Source organism: Mobula hypostoma, chromosome 18, assembly GCF_963921235.1.
Source record: "Mobula hypostoma chromosome 18, sMobHyp1.1, whole genome shotgun sequence".
Lineage (NCBI taxonomy): Eukaryota > Metazoa > Chordata > Chondrichthyes > Myliobatiformes > Myliobatidae > Mobula > Mobula hypostoma.
The window spans coordinates 20,543,635-20,564,851 of record NC_086114.1 but is presented as its reverse complement, the minus strand read 5'-3'; the positions used below and the strand labels follow the sequence as shown (position 1 = coordinate 20,564,851).

The 21,217-nt window shown below is 40.9% G+C and overlaps 1 protein-coding gene across 5 annotated transcripts in view; it reads left to right on the top strand.

Annotated features, from left to right (window-relative positions):
* csgalnact2 (chondroitin sulfate N-acetylgalactosaminyltransferase 2) overlaps positions 1-16,226 on the top strand; it is a 73,493-nt gene extending 57,267 nt beyond the window's left edge. For all 5 annotated transcript variants that reach the window (XM_063070534.1, XM_063070531.1, XM_063070530.1 and 2 more), the window contains 6 exons: positions 1,845-2,061; positions 2,958-3,059; positions 5,102-5,280; positions 11,156-11,250; positions 12,582-12,663; positions 14,560-16,226. In XM_063070534.1, coding sequence (XP_062926604.1) covers positions 1,845-2,061; positions 2,958-3,059; positions 5,102-5,280; positions 11,156-11,250; positions 12,582-12,663; positions 14,560-14,852 — 968 coding nt within the window. In that variant the 3' untranslated portion in view covers positions 14,853-16,226. The remainder of the gene's footprint in view (positions 1-1,844; positions 2,062-2,957; positions 3,060-5,101; positions 5,281-11,155; positions 11,251-12,581; positions 12,664-14,559) is intronic.
* The last annotated feature ends 4,991 nt before the right edge of the window (positions 16,227-21,217 follow it).

The window sequence follows — 21,217 nt, the reverse complement described above, 5'->3', positions numbered from 1 at the left end:
GAGGTCATTGTCAGATGAGTTAGGTGTCTTGTACTGACGTGGCATTCAACCAATGCAATGCACTTTCCATGAACAAGGAATCGGTACTTTAATAGCTTCCTCTTTTTTTTGGACAGAACTGGAACTGTTTAACTTGAGTGTTACTTACAAATGTAATGTAATTCACAGATGAGCCTCTGTTCAAGGAGAGGGCATAGCAATATTTTGTGTATGGGGGGGAGTGCGGATCAGACCTGCTGAATTTGCCCTGTCACTGCCCGATCATTGCTGTAAATATTAAATTTTGTTTGATTTACACCTTTTTTTCTGTGAAAGCATAAGGCTGAAGGCTGATAACTCAGCTCACTAACAATTTCTATCTTCTCAGTCATCCAGATAGTTAGGGCGGTTAATTTTGAACTGTTACTGTGCACTGCCCCCTGTAGACAATTTGGGAAATTTCCAGAATCAGAACCAGGTTTATTGTCACTGAAACATGTCTGAAATATGTTGTTTTGCAGCAGCACTGTAGTACAATACATAAAAGATAGTATAAATTACAAAATCCATTGGATTTTTTAATTCGTTTCTTGAATGAGATGTTAGAAAGTGAACATGTGTTACTGTTTTCCTCAGTTGAGGTGCTTCAATCGGAAGAAATTTTTGGCAATGATTTCAAATGTTGGGTGGGTTAGATAATAGGTTAAATAAACAAAATGCTGGAGGAATTCAGTCAGGCAGCATCTTTAAAAGAAATGGACAGTCGAAGTGTCAGGTTAATACCCTGCAACAGGACTCCTACGTTATCTGGTTCTCCTCCACAGAACCGTCAGTGCTGAACTCTGCCCACAAGTACTGTAACAGAACCTAACGCCTCTTCCACAATGATTACATTTGGCCCAATAATGAGATGTACTACATCAGTATTCTTAATTTATCTTGCTTTTTCACAGACACAACATAGTCCTTGGCATCAGTGGAGGCAGATAGCTTAGGGTGATGTGACTGGGACATAATTGATGCCTCCCCTTTGATGGTTTCCTTTTTTTTATTGAATTTTATGGTCTGGGTCAGCTCTTTGTTGCCCTATCAAGTCTGTGATGACAACAGAGTAACCCATGTGAAAGCCCATGTCTGGTAAGCATTGGTAAGATAACAGTCTTGTCTCTGTTTCTCCCACAGAAATCCAGGAGATGCAAGAGGCATCCACAAGACCATACTAGAACTTCCCTAGTACATGCACCATGCTTCATGATCCTTATAAGACTGGTGCATGTTCTTTGTTTTAGAGAAGGTGCTAGCTAACTACCTGCTTGGTAAAGTTGGGTTATAAAAGGCCTGCAAAGATTAAAAAATGTCAATTTTTTTTAACAATACAGTCAGGGTGTGATGGGTAGAAGAGAAAAGGGAGACAAAGTCCAGTTAGTTGAATGCAGGACATCTCTTGGATCTTGAAAGCTAGAATTTGTCCACCATTGTTTGTTAACAAGCCTGATAGTTTGGTGATGCACTGTCTCTGTAGATTGTCTTTCTTCAACTAGAACAAGGCTTGTCATGATCTGAGGAATCTTGCTTTATAAGATTATTTCATTAATGCTCACAATGGCAATTTTACTTTGAAATGCTGCCTAATGCCCTAATCTTTGTGGGGAAAGAGTGTTGTCAAAACCTCTGATTCTTCTACCTTTTAATAATGACCTCTTTGCTAAGGATAACAAATCTAGCTGGACCAAAAAGGAAGGAGTTCTCAGCTTTACACGTCCAGATTAAATCACTACCGCTGACTAGCTGTATCTCAGTACATAAAAGTTTAAAATGTTTTCTGTTACCTTTCTGCTTTCTCATATTTGTTTCACTTATTTCAGGCTACTATCGCACAGAAAGGGACAAGGGCACCTTGTATGAATTATTCTACAAAAAAGAATTCCTAGATGACTTTCAACACGTCACACTCTTCCGGCCATTTGGCCCCCTTATGAAGGTCAAAAGTGAAGTGATTGACATCTCGCACCAGATCATCAATATAATCGTGCCGCTTGCAGGCCGCACGGAGGCTTTTGCTCAGTTCATGCAGAACTTCAGGTGGGAACGTTTGAATGCAAACAAAATCCAACATGTTCTGAAGCTTTTATTAGATCGTCTGAAGTTTACTGTAGTTCTGCATATACTGGAGTCCAGAGACTTTTTATCAGAACTTACCAAGAAGTCTGCGGCAGTCATTTAGCGATATGTATCTTTGCCGCATTGGTCAAAGTCATAGAACACTAAAGCAAAGAAACAAGCCCATCGGCCCATCTAGTACATGCCAAACTATCATTCGGCCTAGCTCCTCAACCTGCACCTGGACTATACATCTCCATACCCCTCCCATCCGTGTATCTATCCAACTTTCTCTTAAATGTTGAATTCAGACCCACATCCACCACTCCTGCTTGTTCCACACTCTTACCGCCCTCTGAGTGAAGAAGTTCCCCTTAAACATTTCACCATTCACCCTTAACCGATGACCTCTAGTTCTAGTCTCACCCAGCCTCAGTGGAAAAAGTCTGCTTGCATTTACCCTATCTATACCCCTCATAATTTTGTGTACCTCTGTATAATCTCCTTCACTTGTCTATACTATAGGGAATAAAGTTCTCATCTATTCAATCTTTCCCTGTCAGGAGGGAGATGGTTCCTAGTATCCAATCTGACTGCATGCAATACTCATGCAGGAAGTTAGTCTGTTTGCAGAATCAAAAGTGGGATAATATTGCATTGTGGTTCTTTGGACTATTCAGTTTAGTTCCCACTGGATTGATGCAGTGTCTGCGAAGTAGCAGAAGAATTTCAAAATAAACAGCAATGCTAATGCAGCAAAACTTCGAAGACACAAGCATGAATAATTGGAGCATCTGCATTTACCATCGCAGAATTGCTGACTTCAGTCCTTGGGTAATAATTTTATTCATGCATAAATTTCAAATTGTTTTACTCAGGGACGTATGCATTCAGCAGGACAGACAGATTTACCTAACGGTCGTCTACTTTGGCCAGGAAGGATTAGAAGAAGTGAGGAGGATCCTGGAAGTGACGACCAGGTGAGCTGCTTAGCATTCACTGTTCAAAATATAGCTAAGAATGTGTGTAAAAGTTTTAGCTGCAGATTTATGGGCCATTTAGTGTATAAAAATTCCATGAGGTAATATTTCCTCTGATTGCTTTTGTTAGGGGAACTGATTAACATCCCACTCAAATGGCCTCATAGTGCTCCTATATCTTATGATCTCATTCTTTTATTGAATCAGAATCAGGTTTAATATCACTGGCATATGTCATGAAACTTGTTGTTTTGTGGCAAAAATACTTTTCAATCTATAATAATGAAAACAATAGCTAACAAAAAGAAGCATATATAAAAAAGAAAATTAAATAATTAGTGCAAAAAGAGAGGAAAAAATATGGAGGTAGTGTTCGTAAGTTCATTGTCCTTTCAGAAATCTGGTGGCAGAGGGGAAGAAGCTGTTCCTGAAACGTTAAGTGTGTGTCTTCCTTGATAGTAGCAATGAGAAGAGGGCGTGTCCTGGCTGATGGGGGTCCTTAATGATGGATGCCCCCTTTTTGAGGCATCTCCTTTTATGTGCTCTGGATGCTAAGGAGACGAGTGCCCATGATGAAGCTGGCTGACTTTACAACTTTCTGCAGCTTTTTCTGATCCTGTGCAGTGGCCCCTCCATACCAGATGGTAATGAAACCAGTTAGAATGCTCTTCACCGTACATCTGTAGAAATTTGCAAATATCTTTGGTAATATACCTATTCTCCTCAAATTCTGCTGTTGTACCTTCTCTATATGTTGGGCCATCCTAGATCCTCAGAGATGTTGACACCTAGGAACTTGAAAATGCTTACCCTTTCCACTTCTGATCTCTCGATGAGGACTGGTGTGTGTTCCCTCAACTTTCCCTTCCCGAATTCCACAGTCAATTCCTTGGTGTTAATGATGTTGAGTGCAAGATTGTTGCTGTAACACCACTCAACTGCTGATCTATCTCACTCCTGTGTGCTGTTGGTCGCCATCTGAAATTCTCCCAGCCATAGTTGTGTCATCAGCAAATTTATTGATGGAGTTTGAGCTGTGCCTAGCCACACAATTGCGGATATAGACAGAGTAGAGCAGTGGGCTAAGCTCCATCCTTGAGGTGTGTCAATGTTGAATGTCAGTGAGGAGGAGACATTATTTTCAATCTGCATGGACTATGGTCTCCTAAGGATCCAGTTTCAGAGAGAGGTACAGATGCCCAGGTTTTGGAGCTTGTTGATTAGAACTGAGGATATGATTGTGTTGAACACTGACCTGTAATCAATAAACAGCAAGTGATCCGAGGCCAAGTGGAGAGCCAGGGAGATTGCATCCTCTGTAGACCTATTATGGCGGTAGGCAAATTGCAGTGGTTCCAGGTCCTTGTGCATAAAAACCATAAGAAATAGTTGGTTAGAATTGCTCCCCTTATATAAAAAAAAGTGTATATCTCTTTTTCTTCCATAAAATATCATACCTGCTGGGGATCCCAAACCAGTCATTCTCTCTTCCCATTGGATAGAAGATACAGAAGCTTGAGACCATATACCACTGGGCTGAGGAACAGCTTCTGTCCCACTGTTATAAGACATCTGAACAGGTCTTTTTATATCCCAATCTACCTCACTATGGCCCTTGTACTTTATATATTTCCTCAACTTGCTCTGTAAGTCAGCTCTACATTCTGCATTCTGGTTCTTTTCCTCTTGTACTACTTTAATGAGTGGAACGACCTATCTGGGTGGCATGTACACAATAGCTTTTCACTGTATCTCAGTACATGTGACAATAATAAACCAATTAAAACAATTACTTGCTGTGTAACAAAACCTGTGCAGCCTGTGACAGTGAGAGGTTTGTAGTCATCAGGTAGCTCAGGTTGAATTACATTAATTTCCTAAATGATATCTCAAAAACATCCAGAACTCTGCTCTTCCTTTATCATTGTAATGCTTCAGTAAAACACCTCATTATTTTAAAACTGCATGTAAAATTCTTTGATGTTGTCAGTGTAGTCTCTACTGGTTAACACTGGAGTAAAAGGTTTTTTGTATCTCTGCAGTGAAACTAATTTTCACAACTACACCCTGGTTTCATTGGATGATGAATTTTCACGTGGCCGAGGCCTCGATATGGGAGCACGCACCTGGGACAAAGGCGAAGTGCTGATGTTCTTCTGCGATGTGGATATTTATATCTCTCCTGAGTTTCTTAATAGTTGCAGGATAAATACAGAGCCTGGTGAGTCACCGATGATTGGACTCTAATGAGAACTGTTGTATTTCTGTTCTTAAATGATGCATTTAGAGAGAGTATAACACATGAATCGTCATAAACATTGAAAACTTTAGTGTTAAGAAAGGCATTTGGCAGCTTGTTAGTAATCTCCAAGAAAGAAACTTGGGGGTTCCAGGATCCAAACACAAACACTAGGTTGCTACTAAGTATGGTCATTGGGGGTCAGTGTGATTGCTATCCTTTTTATGGGAATAATACTAAAGAGATCTGAGCTAAAGATCCAGCACAATGTCCAAATCACTCTAAGCAACTAGGCAATTTAAGTTCCAATATTTAAATAATTTGGAATAAGAAACAGGTGGCAATAAAATTATTATTCAAATCAGTCTAGGTGAAGATTCTCAACCTGAAACGTGGACTGTTCATTTCCCTCCATAGATGCTGCCTGACCTGTTGAGTTTCATAGAAAATAGGTGCAGGAGTAGGCCATTCGGCCCTTCGAGCCTGCACCGCCATTTATTATGATCATGGCTGATCATCCAACTCAGAACCCCGCCCCAGCCTTCCCTCCATACCCCCTGACCCCTGTAGCCACAAGGGCCATATCTAACTCCCTCTTAAATATAGCCAATGAACTGGCCTCAACTGTTTCCTGTGGCAGAGAATTCCACAGATTCACCACTCTCTGTGTGAAGAAGTTTTTCCTAATCTCGGTCCTAAAAGGCTTCCCTTCTATCCTCAAAATGTGGCCCCTCATTCTGGACTTCCCCAACATCGGGAACAATCTTCCTGCATCTAGCCTGTCCAATCCCTTTAGGATCTTATACGTTTCAATCAGATCCCCCCTCAATCTTCTAAATTCCAACGAGTACAAGCCCAGTTCATCCAGTCTTTCTTCATATGAAAGTCCTGCCATCCCAGGAATCAATCTGGTGAACCTTCTTTGTACTCCCTCTATGGCAAGGATGTCTTTCCTCAGATTAGGGGACCAAAACTGCACACAATACTCCAGGTGTGGTCTCACCAAGGCCTTGTACAACTGCAGTAGTACCTCCCTGCTCCTGTACTCGAATCCTCTCGCTATAAATGCCAGCATACCATTCGCCTTTTTCACCACCTGCTGTACCTGCATGCCCACTTTCAATGACTGGTGTATAATGACACCCAGGTCTCGTTGCACCTCCCCTTTTCCTAATTGGCCACCATTCAGATAATAATCTGTTTTCCTATTTTTGCCACCAAAGTGGATAACTTCACATTTATCCACATTAAATTGCATGTGCCATGAATTTGCCCACTCACCCAACCTATCCAAGTCACCCTGCATCCTCTTAGCATCCTCCTCACAGCTAACACTGCCACCCAGCTTCGTGTCATCCGCAAACTTGGAGATGCTGCATTTAATTCCCTCATCCAAGTCATTAATATATATTGTAAACAACTGGGGTCCCAGCACTGAGCCTTGCGGTACCCCACTAGTCACCGCCTGCCATTCTGAAAAGGTCCCGTTTATTCCCACTCCTTGCTTCCTGTCTGCTAACCAATTCTCCACCCACACCAATACTATACCCCCAATACCGTGTGCTTTAAGTTTGCACACTAATCTCCTGTGTGGGACCTTGTCAAAAGCCTTTTGAAAATCCAAATATACCACATCCACTGGTTCTCCCCCATCCACTCTACCAGTTACATCCTCAAAAAATTCTATGAGATTCGTCAGACATGATTTTCCTTTCACAAATCCATGCTGACTTTGTTCGATCATTTCACCGCTTTCCAAATGTGCTGTTATCACATCCTTGATAACTGACTCCAGCAGTTTCCCCACCACCGACGTTAGGCTAACCGGTCTATAATTCCCCGGTTTCTCTCTCCCTCCTTTTTTAAAAAGTGGAGTTACATTAGCCACCCTCCAATCCTCAGGAACTAGTCCAGAATCTAACGAGTTTTGAAAAATTATCACTAATGCATCCACTATTTCTTGGGCTACTTCCTTAAGCACTCTAGGATGCAGACCATCTGGCCCTGCGGATTTATCTGCCTTCAATCCCTTCAATTTACCTAACACCACTTCCCTACTAACATGTATTTCGCTCAGTTCCTCCATCTCACTGGACCCTCTGTCCCCTACTATTTCTGGAAGATTATTTATGTCCTCCTTAGTGAAGACAGAACCAAAGTAATTATTCAATTGGTCTGCCATGTCCTTGCTCCCCATAATCAATTCACCTGTTTCTGTCTGCAGGGGACCTACATTTGTCTTTACCAGTCTTTTCCTTTTTACATATCTATAAAAGCTTTTACAGTCTGTTTTTATGTTCCCTGCCAGTTTTCTCTCATAATCTTTTTTCCCCTTCCTAATTAAGCCCTTTGTCCTCCTCTGCTGAACTTTGAATTTCTCCCAGTCCTCAGGTGAGCCACTTTCTCTGGCTAATTTGTATGCTTCTTCTTTGGAATTGATACTATCCCTAATTTCTCTTGTCAGCCACGGGTGCACTACCTTCCTTGATTTATTCTTTTGCCAAACTGGGATGAACAATTGTCGTAGTTCATCCATGCAACCTTTAAATGCTTGCCATTGCATATCCACCGTCAATCCTTTAAGTATCATTTGCCAGTCTATCTTAGCTAATTCACGTCTCATACCTTCAAAGTTACCCCTCTTTGAGTTCAGAACCTTTGTTTCTGAATTAACTATGTCACTCTCCATCTTAATGAAGAATTCCACCATATTATGGTCACTCTTACCCAAGGGGCCTCTCACGACAAGATTGCTAATTAACCTTTCCTCATTGCTCAAAACCCAGTCCAGAATAGCCTGCTCTCTAGTTGGTTCCTCGACATGTTGGTTCAAAAAACCATCCCGCATACATTCCAAGAAATCCTCTTTCTCAGCACCTTTACCAATTTGGTTCACCCAATCTACATGTAAATTGAAGTCACCCATTATAACTGCTGTTCCTTTATTGCACACATTTCTAATTTCCTGTTTAATACCATCTCCGACCTCACTACTACTGTTAGGTGGCCTGTACACAACTCCAACCAGCGTCTTCTGCCCCTTAGTGTTACGCAGCTCTACCCATATCGATTCCACATCTTCCCGGTTTATGTCCTTCCTTTCTATTGCGTTAATCTCTTCTTTAACCAGCAATGCCACCCCACCTCCCCTTCCTTCATGTCTATCCCTCCTGAATATTGAATATCCCTGAACGTTGAGCTCCCATCCCTGGTCACCCTGGAGCCATGTCTCTGTGATCCCAACTATATCATAATCATTAATAACAATCTGCACTTTCAATTCATCCACCTTATTACGAATGCTCCTTGCATTGACACACAAAGCCTTCAGGCGCTCTTTTACAACTCTCTTAGCCCTTATACAATTATGCTGAAAAGTGGCCCTTTTTAATGCTTGCCCTGGATTTGTCGGCCTGCCACTTTTACTTTTCTCCTTAGTACTTTTTGCTTCTACCCTCACTTTACACCCCTCTGTCTCTCTGCACTGGTTCCCATCCCCCTGTTGTGAACTAACCTCCTCACGCCTAGCCTCTTTAATTTGATTCCCACCCCCCAACCATTCTAGTTTAAAGTCACCTCAGTAGCCCCTGCTAATCTCCCTGCCAGGATATTGGTCCTCCTAGGATTCAAGTATAACCCGTCCTTTTTGTACAGGTCACGCCTGCGCCAAAAGAGGTCCCAATGATCCAAAAACTTGAATCCCTGCCCCCTGCTCCAATCCCTCAGCCACGCATTTATCCTCCACCTCATCGCATTCCTACTCTCACTGTCGCGTGGCACAGGCAGTAATCCCGAGATTACTACCTTTGCGGTCCTTTTTCTCAACTCCCTTCCTAGCTCCCTATATTCTCCTTTCAGGACCTCATCCCTTTTCCTACCTATGTCATTGGTACCTATATGTACCACGACCTCTGGCTCCTCACCCTCCCACTTCAGGATATCTTGGATACGATCAGAAATATCCCGGACCCTGGCACCAGGGAGGCAAACTACCATCCGGGTCTCTGGACTGCGTCCACAGAATCGCCTATCTGACCCCCTTACTATTGAGTCCCCTATCACAACTGCCCTCCTCTTCCTTGCTCTACCCTTCTGAGCTACAGGGCCAGACTCTGTGCCGGAGGCACGGCCACTGTCACTTCCCCCGGGTAAGCTGTCCCCCCCAACAGTACTCAAACAGGAGTACCTATTGTTAAGGGGCACAGCCACCGGGGTACTCCCTATTACCTGACTTTTCCCCTTCCCCCTCCTAACCGTGACCCACTTGTCTGCCTCCCGTGGCCCCAGCGTGACCACCTGCCTGCAACTCCTCTCTATCACCTCCTCACTCTCCCTGACCAGACGAAGGTCATCGAGCTGCAGCTCCAGTTTCACCAGCTTTTACTGTGTTGCAGATGCCAGAATCAGCTGTCTCTTGTGACTCCATAATTATATTAAAAACCTCATCTGATTCTGTAGTCTGTGTGCCTTGCCTTCACTGGCATGTCTTGCAAGTGTGGTTGAATATTAAGTGGGTCATCAAGCTAAGTATTTGTAAAATCAGCACTGTGGAAGTACTTTCATGACAAAGCCTCTGGTCATTTAAAATGGTAGGTCACCTTCTCTACGGGCAGTTTCAAATGGACAATGATGCTTGTCAGAGATATCTAGAATAAATTCAAAAAGAAAGGGACCTGTTTATTGGTGCTAGCTAATGCTATATCATAAACACTACTTGGAGTATAGTGTTTGAGTTCTCAGTATTTTCCTGTTCCTCCTCAGCCAAGAATCCCAGGCAAATGAGACAAAATGACCATGCACTTCTTTTGTGTTTGTGGAATCTTGTTCTGCACTGTATATGCATCTGCTGTTTTCCCTTACGCCATAAACTGCATTGTTTATTGTGTTATGTAAATGTGAATGTGTTACTTTCGTGCCTCCAATTGGAGTACTAAACCCATTTATCTTGTAGACCCTAGTCATTGAAACATAAAAAAGCCTTTCAGCACTTTAGGTCTGCTCTGCTATTCAATACAAGCCTTTGTCTTGATAGCATATTTCCATCGCCCCCTACATCATATGCCTAGAAATTTCTTTTTCCTTTTTAAATGTAGTTGGTAACATTGTTTCCAGTCTTCTGTGTAGAAAAATCCTATAAACTACGTGAAGAAATTTCTCCTCATGTCAGTACCAAATGTCATCGCCATATCCTGAGATTGTGACCCTATGTTCTAGTCACACCCCGGTAGAAGAGATATCTTCCCCTTATCCAGTCTGTCCATTCCTATCAGAATTTTGTATCCTATCTCTCTTCAATACTTTCGTGAACAGAGGCATAATTGACCTAATCTCTCCTCATACAACAGTCCAAGCATCTAGGAATCAGTCTGTGAACCTTTGCTGCCATCCCTTGATGTCAAGTATTTCCTTTCTTTGGTAAGGAGAACTAAGCTGCCCACAATGCTCCACGTCTGGTCTCCTTGTATAACTGTAGTAAGACATCCTTTCTTCTGCATTTTTGCAATGAAGGCCACAAATTCCTTGCCTTAACATCCTGAGTCCAGTTAGTAGAATATCAGATACTATTCATCTACACAACTGCTCCTATTACATGGACTACATCAGCATTTTTCCAGTGCTCATCATTATTTGTACAGCCCAAGCTGAAGTACTTATCTGTGTACTGTTTAATTTCACCTTCCTTATAGTCCTCTTCATTCATTCAGAGAGACTTGTGCACGCCTATTATAAGAAGGGGAAAATCATTGGGCAATTCTACCTTTAGTTAGAAGTACTTTTGTAATTATTTTGCGTAGTATGAATCTCCCTTTCACCCATTGGTTATTTCCAGCACTTAATCAACTTAATCTTTCTACAGGCAAAAAGGTTTTCTACCCTGTCGTTTTCAGCTTGTATAACCCTGCCATTGTCTATGCCAACTTGGATGGTACTCCAACCATTGAACAGCAGCTGGTGAGTAGCTTCCTTTGAAATTAAGTTTATTTACTTAAATTTGAAAAAACAGATTGGATTATAAAGCAGCAACTAATTCTGGTGGTTGTTAAAGATCCCATGGCACAAAATACTAACCATCCTTGGTTTGCATCCATAGAAAATGAGAATTGCCTGTTCATCTTATCCTATGTTATCATGTAGATATAACGAATAATGAGAAGTGAAAATAGAATATTTCCAAAGCCTTACTGAAAGGGTATGGAGTACTAAAGCAGGAAAACTTCTTATAACATTATTGGGGTTGGTGAGAAGAATTATGTATAGTTTTAGCTTCTTAATGGAAAGCAGGATAGATTTGGATATATATATATAGAGCTTTCACTAGATGGATTCTCAATGGAAGAGTTGTCTTTTGGAGAAACGTATAGATTGGACCTATGCTTTCCAGAGTTCAGAAGAATGACAGGTAATTGTATTGAAACATGTACATAAATCAAAAGCAAAATACTGTTGTTGCTAAAAATTTGAAATAAAATCAAAAAAACAATTGTATCATTGTATCATTTTAATGCATGCATTTCTAAATGACAATAAATGAGGACTGAGAGTCCTCATAATCTAAAAAGAAAAAAAATGTTGGAAGTACACAAAGTCAGGCAACATCTGTGAACAGAGAATGAGTTAACATTTCAGGTGAATAACCTTTCATCAAAAAGGAGCTGAAGTTGCCTGATCTTCTGAGTATTTCCAGCATTTTCTGTTTTCATGAGATTCTAAAGGCGTTTGAAAAGGTCGGAATTGTGAGGATGTTTCTCATGGCAGGAGAATCTGAGCCTAGAGTCTGAACCCAGATTGTGAGGATATTTCTCTTGGTGGGATAATGTGAACCTAGAAGCCATGGTGTTTTGACAAGGGATTGTAGATTAAAGAATAAGATGATATTTCCTTGAAGGTTGTGAATCCTTGGAATTCTGTATCCCTGAATAATTCCAAGGCTGACATGGATTTTCAGAAAATAAGGGGAAATGAGGTTACAAGCAATGAATTAGATTTGAAGGTGATGATAAACTACTTCCAACAAGGTCTTTCCTGGTTGGGTCCATTCTTCCATTGTGATGTAATGAGGCTGGGAAAGGAGTGGGATTCAGCAGCGTGTGCCCTAATTTTGGCTGTTCCTTTCCCTTCTTGTCAGAGCTCTCTGACGGCTGTTCTAGGTGATGCACACGGTTCAGTAATTCTCCTTCATGATACGAGATAAAGCTCTGTAATGTTAGTCCCAGATCTGTCAGAATTTCAGGAGAATGAGCTCAGATCATTTTATGGAAGACTGTTTTATTTCTTTCACATAGGTACATAAGAAAGATTCTGGGTTCTGGCGAGATTTTGGATTTGGAATGACTTGTCAATATCGCTCTGATTTCCTCACAATTGGTGAGTTGTCAATAAAATGAAACTGCAGACAATGTCCTGTTGAATGGTTATCTTGTATAAGTTTGCAGTCAGGGGAAGGTGACCTTGTGGAGAATAGACAGTGCTCCTGATGGCAGTTTAAGTTAGATGATATTCTGTCCATCATTCCACTCCATTTTTTTTATATACAGGCCAGGACTGATGCAACAATGTCAACCAGAAATAAGTGATTTGCTGTGTTTGGATGGAATCCACAGGTTCTAACTGTGGCTCACTGGATACCACACCAACTCCTCTGAGCACATCTACAAGGTGCACTGCTGCAGGAAAGCAGCATCCATCAGTCAAGGACCCAGGTCACGCGCTGTTCTCACTGCTGGAATCTGGAGGGAGGAACAGGAGCCTCAGGACCACGCCATCGCATTCTGGAACAGTTATTATCCCTCAACCATCAAGCTCTTGAACCAGAGGGGATAACTTCACTTAACTTCACTCAACTTCACTCACCCCAACACTGAACTGTTCCCATAACCTATGGACTTGTTTTTAAGGACTCTTCATCTCATGCTCTTGATATTTATTGTTTATTTATTTATTGTTATTTTGTTTTTTTTCTTTTTGTATTTGCACAGTTTGTTGTCTTTTGCACATTGGTTGTTTATGTTGATTCTGCTGTATTTCTTTGTATTTACCGTGAATGCCTGAAAGAAAATGAATCTCCAGGGAGTATATGGTGACATATAGTTTCATAATAGATTTACCTAGAACTTTGAATCTGAAGATTGTAGATCTGCGTCAAAATTTGAATGCACATAGCTGATGTTTGAAGAACCGGTCAGAAGGTGCCAGTCTTCCAAAGTTGCCAATCACAGATGAGATGTTAAGCCAGAGACCCATATCCCCTCTTCAGGTAGATGCAAAAGATCCCATGGATGAAAGCCAAATAATGTTGGATATTTGCTGCAGTCCCCTACCAGCATCTGTAAAAGAGATTATCTGAATTACTACCACATTGTTAACTGTGGGACCTTGCTTTGTCGAAATTAGCTGCCATGTTACTTGCCTGTAATTTCAGGCAAAACTTGGTGAGGATAGTGGAAACAAATTCAGTGAAGAGAAATCTGACCAACCAATGGAAAAGAGTAGGATCATGGAACTAACTTTCACAGAGCCAGCATATGCATGATGGGCCAGATGGGCTTCTACTTTGCTAAATGATTCTGGGAACTTGATCCTGGTGACTGCCAACCAGCCAATTCCCATATTCAACAAACCAAATGAGAGGTGATCAGAGGATGGAGTCTCCAGGCCCTCCACCAGTGGCATAGGGTAAGAGTCTGTGGCTCTTCTTTCCCTGTATCAGTTTCGACATTTTACTGCAACGGTGGGGGAAATTGGTGCTCCACCTATACTGTTGAGTGTTCAAATTCCTTTCAGGCTCTATATTATTTTTCAGTGAACTTCAGTTTAAATGGTCCAGGATCCATGAAGGGTGCAACAGAGGAAGAGCTGGTTGCATGCAGTAGCACAAAAAGATAACACAGAAGTTCAGCTTGCAAAAAGACAATAGCAGCCAGAGAATATTTGAAGTTTCAGGCCAAGACTTTTCATCAGGGCTGTCATGATGAAGGGTTTTATCCCAAAACATGAGCTCTTTATTCCTTTCCATAGATGCTGCCTGACCTGTTGAGTTCCTCCAGCATCTTGTGTGTGTTACTCTGGATTTCCAGCATCTGCAGAATCTCCTGTGCTTATAATACACAGAAACGTTGATCAACATCTGCCACCCCATGATCTTAGGGCATGAAGTGGCTCCTGCACAAATTGCTCTATAAAAGAGTAATGTTGTATGGGACAGGTCTGATATCCTACACCTGACAATGCCACATCAATACATATTTATTTTTCTCATTGCAGGTGGTTTTGACCTGGATGTGAAAGGCTGGGGAGGAGAGGACGTCCACTTGTACAGGAGGTACCTTCACAGTGACTTGATCGTGGTGAGGACGCCGGTCTCCAGCCTCTTCCACCTGTGGCACGAGAAGCACTGTGCAGATGAGCTGACTCCAGAGCAGTATCGGATGTGTATTCAGTCGAAAGCCATGAACGAGGCTTCACAGGCTCACCTGGGAATGCTGGTGTTCCACGAGGAGATTGAGGCCCACCTCCGCAAGCAAGCCTACAGAACAGACGGTGACATTCCTGATTGAACTCAAGCTCCAGCACCCTGCCTTTGAAAGCTCTGTAATTTGTGGTCTTTAGACCAGGACCAGTTATGTTTCCTAATGGGACCACTGGTGTCAAAATGACAGACCAACTTTGCACTGTTTCAGTGTTTGCTGAATGGCACCAACTGGATGAACAGTTTACACATCTAATGGCTTAGCTCCAATGCATTGAGTCTGTCAGATACCCAGGAGTTTCTGCAATTGGGGAAAACAACTGTGTCACTTCTGTATGCCCTCTCGACAGCTTTCACCTAGTCTGTCTCTAAGCAGCATGCTAGTACTGTAGTTCCAGAGCAATAGGCTGCATGGGTCCAAGAAAGATAATGTTTTAGTTGAATTATCAGAATAATAGCTAGCCATGGAACAGTATAATTCAGGACCATGGCTCTACCCTTTCAAAGGTGCCTCTTTGTTTCTATAGGACAACATGCAAGGTCAGGTTGAAGGTCAGTCAGGATCCAGGAACTGTTGTTGAGTGTAACTACATGCAAACTTGGCTCATTTAAATGTAATTTTGATTTTGAGTCAGAAGGCACTGTGTTCAAGTTCAGTTGGAGAGTATCCAGCCAAGATGGGATGTTCAACTGAGGATTCGTCACACATTGAGCTAGATGTTATAGAAAAGATCCCATGGATCAGATGAGCAGAGACATTTTCTCATTGTTCTGTCCAGTGTCTCCTCTCCAACCATTACAACCAACAAATCAGTCAAGACATCTCCACTTAGGTGTCTTTTCCAACAATGCTTTTTTTCCCATATCATGTAAGGAAAAACTCGGTATAATCAGTGGGTCGTCAGGATCAAAATAGAAGAAAATAGAATTGTGAATAAGAGTTTTTTTTTGTAGATATCTTAAGTATTGAATGGCACGCACTTTGAGTTGTCTTTTAGATACGAAGTGTTAGTTGTTACGTATGTTTTTTTTCTCCCTGAATATTTTCTGTCCCATTAAAATTTTGGGATCGTACACGCCAACACATTTCGAAGCTATGTGGCAACAGCAAAGGAAGTGCAGTAAACATAAAATAAAGTGACCCAGAATTGTGTTATAGTGAACGTTTCAACAAACAATCTGAGCTGTGGAATGTTGGAATATTAATTATATTTTCAGCCACTTCTCTTAATTCATTTGAGGGGGTAGAGATGAGTGTATGTGTAGATGTGGGAAGGTGCAACAGAAAATCATTCTGTCATTGCAGTTAACCAGATCTTGCATTGTTTTTGTTTATTTCTAAATTGAGGGATCTTCCATTTCAAACCATCAAGAAAGCTACCAATCATATTTCTATAAGTACGTATACACACACACACACACACACACACACACACACACACGCACGCATACGTGCACAAAAGCTACCCCTTCAACAAGACATTCACCAAAATCAAGCTAAGAACTGTTGAGGGACTTGTGTTTAGAACAGGGTTCACGTTGTAAGGCTTCCGTCCGTCAAAATTCAAGTTATTAGGTTACCTCTCCTTGATGAAATAAAGTACCACATCAGCTGGAAATCTGAATAAAGATGAAATGCATGTCAATTTGAAGAGAGAAAGTTAATGTTTCAGTTCAATAAAATAATTCCTTTTACCCCTGCAAATGCTACTTGACAACTTGAATCCCAACAGATTTTTTTTGTCTTGAGACAACCCTATTCAAATTTGCTTCATTGAACAAGGATCCCACTTTCCCCACAGCCATCATATGGGGCTGCCTCTGATTATTCTGTATTTGCTTGACTAAAAGTCCCTGCCTCTGATGCAGAAAGCAGCAGAAATTGATCCCAAATCAAAAGGGAGACTCACAGCTTAATAAATTCCAGGGAGGTAGATAGAACTGTAGCTCTTACCTTCTGTAAATGAATACCAAGTGGTTTCAAGACCAGCGTTGGGACAGGAATAAATGTCATTTAGCTTGGTCCTAATATTAGCCAATTCAGATTAAATTTGCATTCGCCATTTACTGTGTCTAAATTAGGAGGCAGGCCCACACAATACTAATGAATGAATGAACAAACTCTTGTAAAAGATTAAATACCAAATTTTTTTTATACTGAAATTTGCTCTTAAGGTAATCATTCTTATTTACATTAAAGTTAATTAACAATCAAATGTTTATTTAAAAAAGTTACTAAGAAATTAAAGATACTTATAATACGTAAAATTACTTAAATTGCACAAGATATACAAGGTATTAAAGCAGCATTGTCAAATTATTGACTGAACTATATTTGAGGCATGATTTGCAGGAGTGAAATACTCCATGGATTAGATTATTAACTATTAACATTATATTTAAGATTGGTAACTAAAATTAAATCAGTAAAATTGTTTTTGGAGCAAACTCTGGGTTACAAATTACACCAGGCTATTTGTTAGTAAAGTTTCAGAGTTTATGATTTTATCCTTGGGAGCTGTACAGTTAATGTCGTTCCTTCCTTCAGATTGTTCTAAAGTGTTGAGTTAACAAGCTTCTGGTATCTGTTCTACTTGGATCCTCTGCTTCAAAAACTACTTTGTACTCTATTAACAATATCTGAGCTGGCAAGTTCAACCTGATCTTCAATGGTATGGGATAATTGATGCAGTTAAACAACATTTTATTTCTAATGTACAATTTTTTAAAATAATATTTTACTCTGTGTGTACTCAATCTGCTAGTCACCATCACTTTCTGATATTACTAGAGTCATAGAAAAGTAAAGCACAGAAACAGGCCCTTTGGCCCATCTAGTCTGTGCTGAAAAATTTAAACTTCCTACTCCCATCAACCTTTCTTCTTTTAAACACACTCTCACATCCCTCTTGAGTGAAGAAGTTTCCCCTCATGTTCCCCTTAAACTTTTCACCCCTAACCCATGACCTCTAGTGGCTCTACCTAATCTCAGTGGGAAAAGCCTGTTTGCATATACCCCCTAATAACTTTGTATTCTTCTATCAAATTTCTCTTCAATCTTCTACGTTCCAAAGAATGAAGTCCTAGCTTATTCAATCCTTCCTTATAAATCAGGTCCTCCAGTCCCAGCACATCCTTGTAAATTTTCTCTGTACCATTTCAATCTTCCTTGTATCATTCCTTCAGATAGGTGGCCAGAAATGCACACAATACTCCAAATTAGGCCTCACCAACATCTAATACATCTTCAATATAACATACTATCTCCTGTACTCAATATTTTGGTTTATGAAGGCTAATGTGCCAAAAGCTTTCTTTATGACCCGATCAACTTGTGAAGATTGCTACAGAAAAGAAATCTACTTATTAACAATAATGACACTTACCAGCTGCAATGTATACCAGAGCAAGACAAACACCTTCCTGTAGTGTGTAAATTCAGAGACGACCTCCCTTCTGTTTAGTAGGGAATAAGAGTAACAGTAAGCAAAAACCTTCAACTCTTTCAGAGCTTCTAATGTGTTTTGAAAGATGTCAGAGATGTCAGCTCAGGTGTGCATCTGCGGCACAAATAGAGACACTTCTCACCTAATAAAGGGGATTTCTGCAATTTATCTCACTAACAAACTGGTTCTGAAATTTGCCCTCTATATGGCCTTGTAAGTATTGCTCATGTTCTTAATTGAATAATTATATTTTCTTAATTAGTATTGATTTAGTACTTGTATAACCACTGACCCTGGACCACATTTTTACTGAAATATAAATTATAAGACACTAGTTTATAGGATATTGTCCTAGCGCCCTTTGTTTATACGGTGTAAATAAAGGACAAAGAGGAGATAGTGTTAACATTGAGATGAAGGGTTCAAAGTGGCCACTGCCTTTGGATATTGATGCTGTGCAAGTAAGTATACCTGTAATAACAGCCAGCTTCCAGCGGGGATCTGAACTATATGAATAAATGCAATCATTATTCTTTGCATGTAAAGTTTAAAGGAGTTTTAAATACCAAATATGCAGCCTAGGTCTCTAACGTGAGTCAGTTGCCTTGATTGGGCTTTTTTTTTTGTCATGTTATTCGTTCTGTAGAAAGTAATTTCCATTGCTACCTGAAGTGCACAGATGTTTTCAGTGTGCCATTAGTACACTGTGGAGACCATTTTTGTGCGCACTGAGAGCAAGCCTGATGGCTGTCTGATACTTCACATGAAACCTGGTGGTTGTTAAATTGTGCCTTTATATACTTTGCAGTATATTTTTTCAGTATTAAAATCATGGAAGTGAACAAATACACCCAGCCAGTTAGTCATAAGACCATAAGATATAGGAGCAGAAGTAGGCCATTCAGCCCATTGAGTCTGGTCTGCCATTCAATCATGGGCTGATCCAATTCTTCCAGGCATCCCCACTGTCCTGCCTTCTCCCCATACCCTTTGATGCCCTGGCTAATCAAGAACCTATCTAACTCTGCCTTAAGTGCACCCAGTGACTTGGCCTCCTCAGCCACTCATGGCAACAGTTGATATTAGTCCTGTTAACTGAGTTCATTCCTGTCCATTCGGATATCTCAAATTGTCACTGAAGCATGCATCTATTTTAATGGTTGATTTTTGAAATGATAAATAACCTTGTGGAAGAGCGAAAGGTAGGTGGGGAGGGGGTGGTACTGACCAGTTGGATTTTCTGGGAGAGGAGTATTGGCACAGAACATGACTTTTGCATGATTTGGGGAGGGGTGGGCATGAAATAACCTGATGTAGTCTCTGGGCAGCCTCTCTATGCCTTACCCTGCATTGACTGTAGTATCAGATATTTAACACCAGAACACTGCATTCCAACGTGAGGAAGTAGAGTTGGAGCATTTGTTGATCGCATGATGCCTTCATGTTCAAGTAAAGGTTTCGGTGGTTCTCACCTATAGAGCTAGGAACAAGATGCCAGAGGAATTGGAATCATTTTTTATTGTCCACTGAAAAGTTTGTCTTGCAAACCGTTCATTCAGATCAAATTATTACATAATGCATTGAGGTAGTATGAGGTAAAACAGTAAGAGAATGTAGAGTTAGTGGAGGGTAGGTAGATAATGAGGTGCACAATCCATTTTATTGTACAAAGGGTCTTCTCAAGAGTCACAAACAGTGGAATAGAAGCTGTCCTTGACCCTGGTGGTATGTCATTTCAGGCGTTTTATCTCCTGCCTGATAGGAGAAGGAAGCAAACAGAATATCTGGGTGGGGTCATTGATAATGCTGGCTGCTTTGAGACAAGAAGAAGGATAGAGAGTGTCTGTGAAGGGGTGGTTGGTGTCTTATGTGCTGAGCTGTGTCCACAACTCTCAGCAGTTTCTTGCAATCACAGGCAGAGCATCTACCAAGCAGTGATGCATCCAGATAGATGCTTTGTATGATGCATCATTTAAAAGACATTTAGACAGATACATGGATAGAAATGTTTTAGAAAGATATGGGCCAGATGCAGGTAAATGGGATTAGTTTAGGCCAACATCTCAGTTGTCAAGGAGGGCCTGTTTCCATGCCCTGTGACTCTTAGAGCCTGAGAGAAAATTGTGAAACTACACGTTCCTGCCCTAGTAACTTTCCTTGGATTACACTTGGGAGCTTTTCAAAACTTTGTGCAGTAAAAACGTCCTGTTTATATGCAAAGGATCTTCAAACTATTTGTGGTCCAAGTAGCATCTCACAGACATTGTGTCTCTTTCAGCCTTGCTTGTGTTAAATAGGGTGTTTACTGTCAGAAGTCTGTAAGAATTCTATCTCAATAAATGCTGAAGCACTGATTCTTGAGTTGTCTATTGGATCTTACCATACACAAAACTAAAATGCAGAATGGACTTTGAATACCTCAGGAGTAACTCGGCATATGATGAGCGGATTAGCTTAACTGACTCAAAGGTTGATACATGGCCCCCCAGACTTGCTAATAAAATGGCCACTGAGTGTATGTTTGTGGTCTTCTGCTGCTGTAGCCCATCCACTTTAAGGTTTGACTTGCTGTGCACTCAAAGATGTCCTTCTGCACACCACTGTTGTAATACATGGTTATTTGAGTTACTGTTGTCTTCTTGTCAACGTAACTAGTCTGGCCATTCTCTGATCTCTCTCTCTAACAGTGTTTTCACCCCCAGAACTGCTGCTCACTGGATTTTTTTTTGTTTGTTTTTCACACCATTCTCTGTATCCTCCAGAGACTGCTGTCCATGAAGATCCCAGAAGATCAGCAGTTTTTGGGATACTCAAACCACCCTGTCTGGCACCAACAAATTATTCCATGGTCAAAGTAACTTTGATCACATTTCTTCTCCCATTTTGACGTTTGTCTGAATAACAACTGAACCCCTTAACCATGTCTGCATGCCACATGATTGTGTTGGTGCCATATGATTGGCTGACTGGATATTTGCAGGTGTACCTAATAAAGTGGCCATTAAGT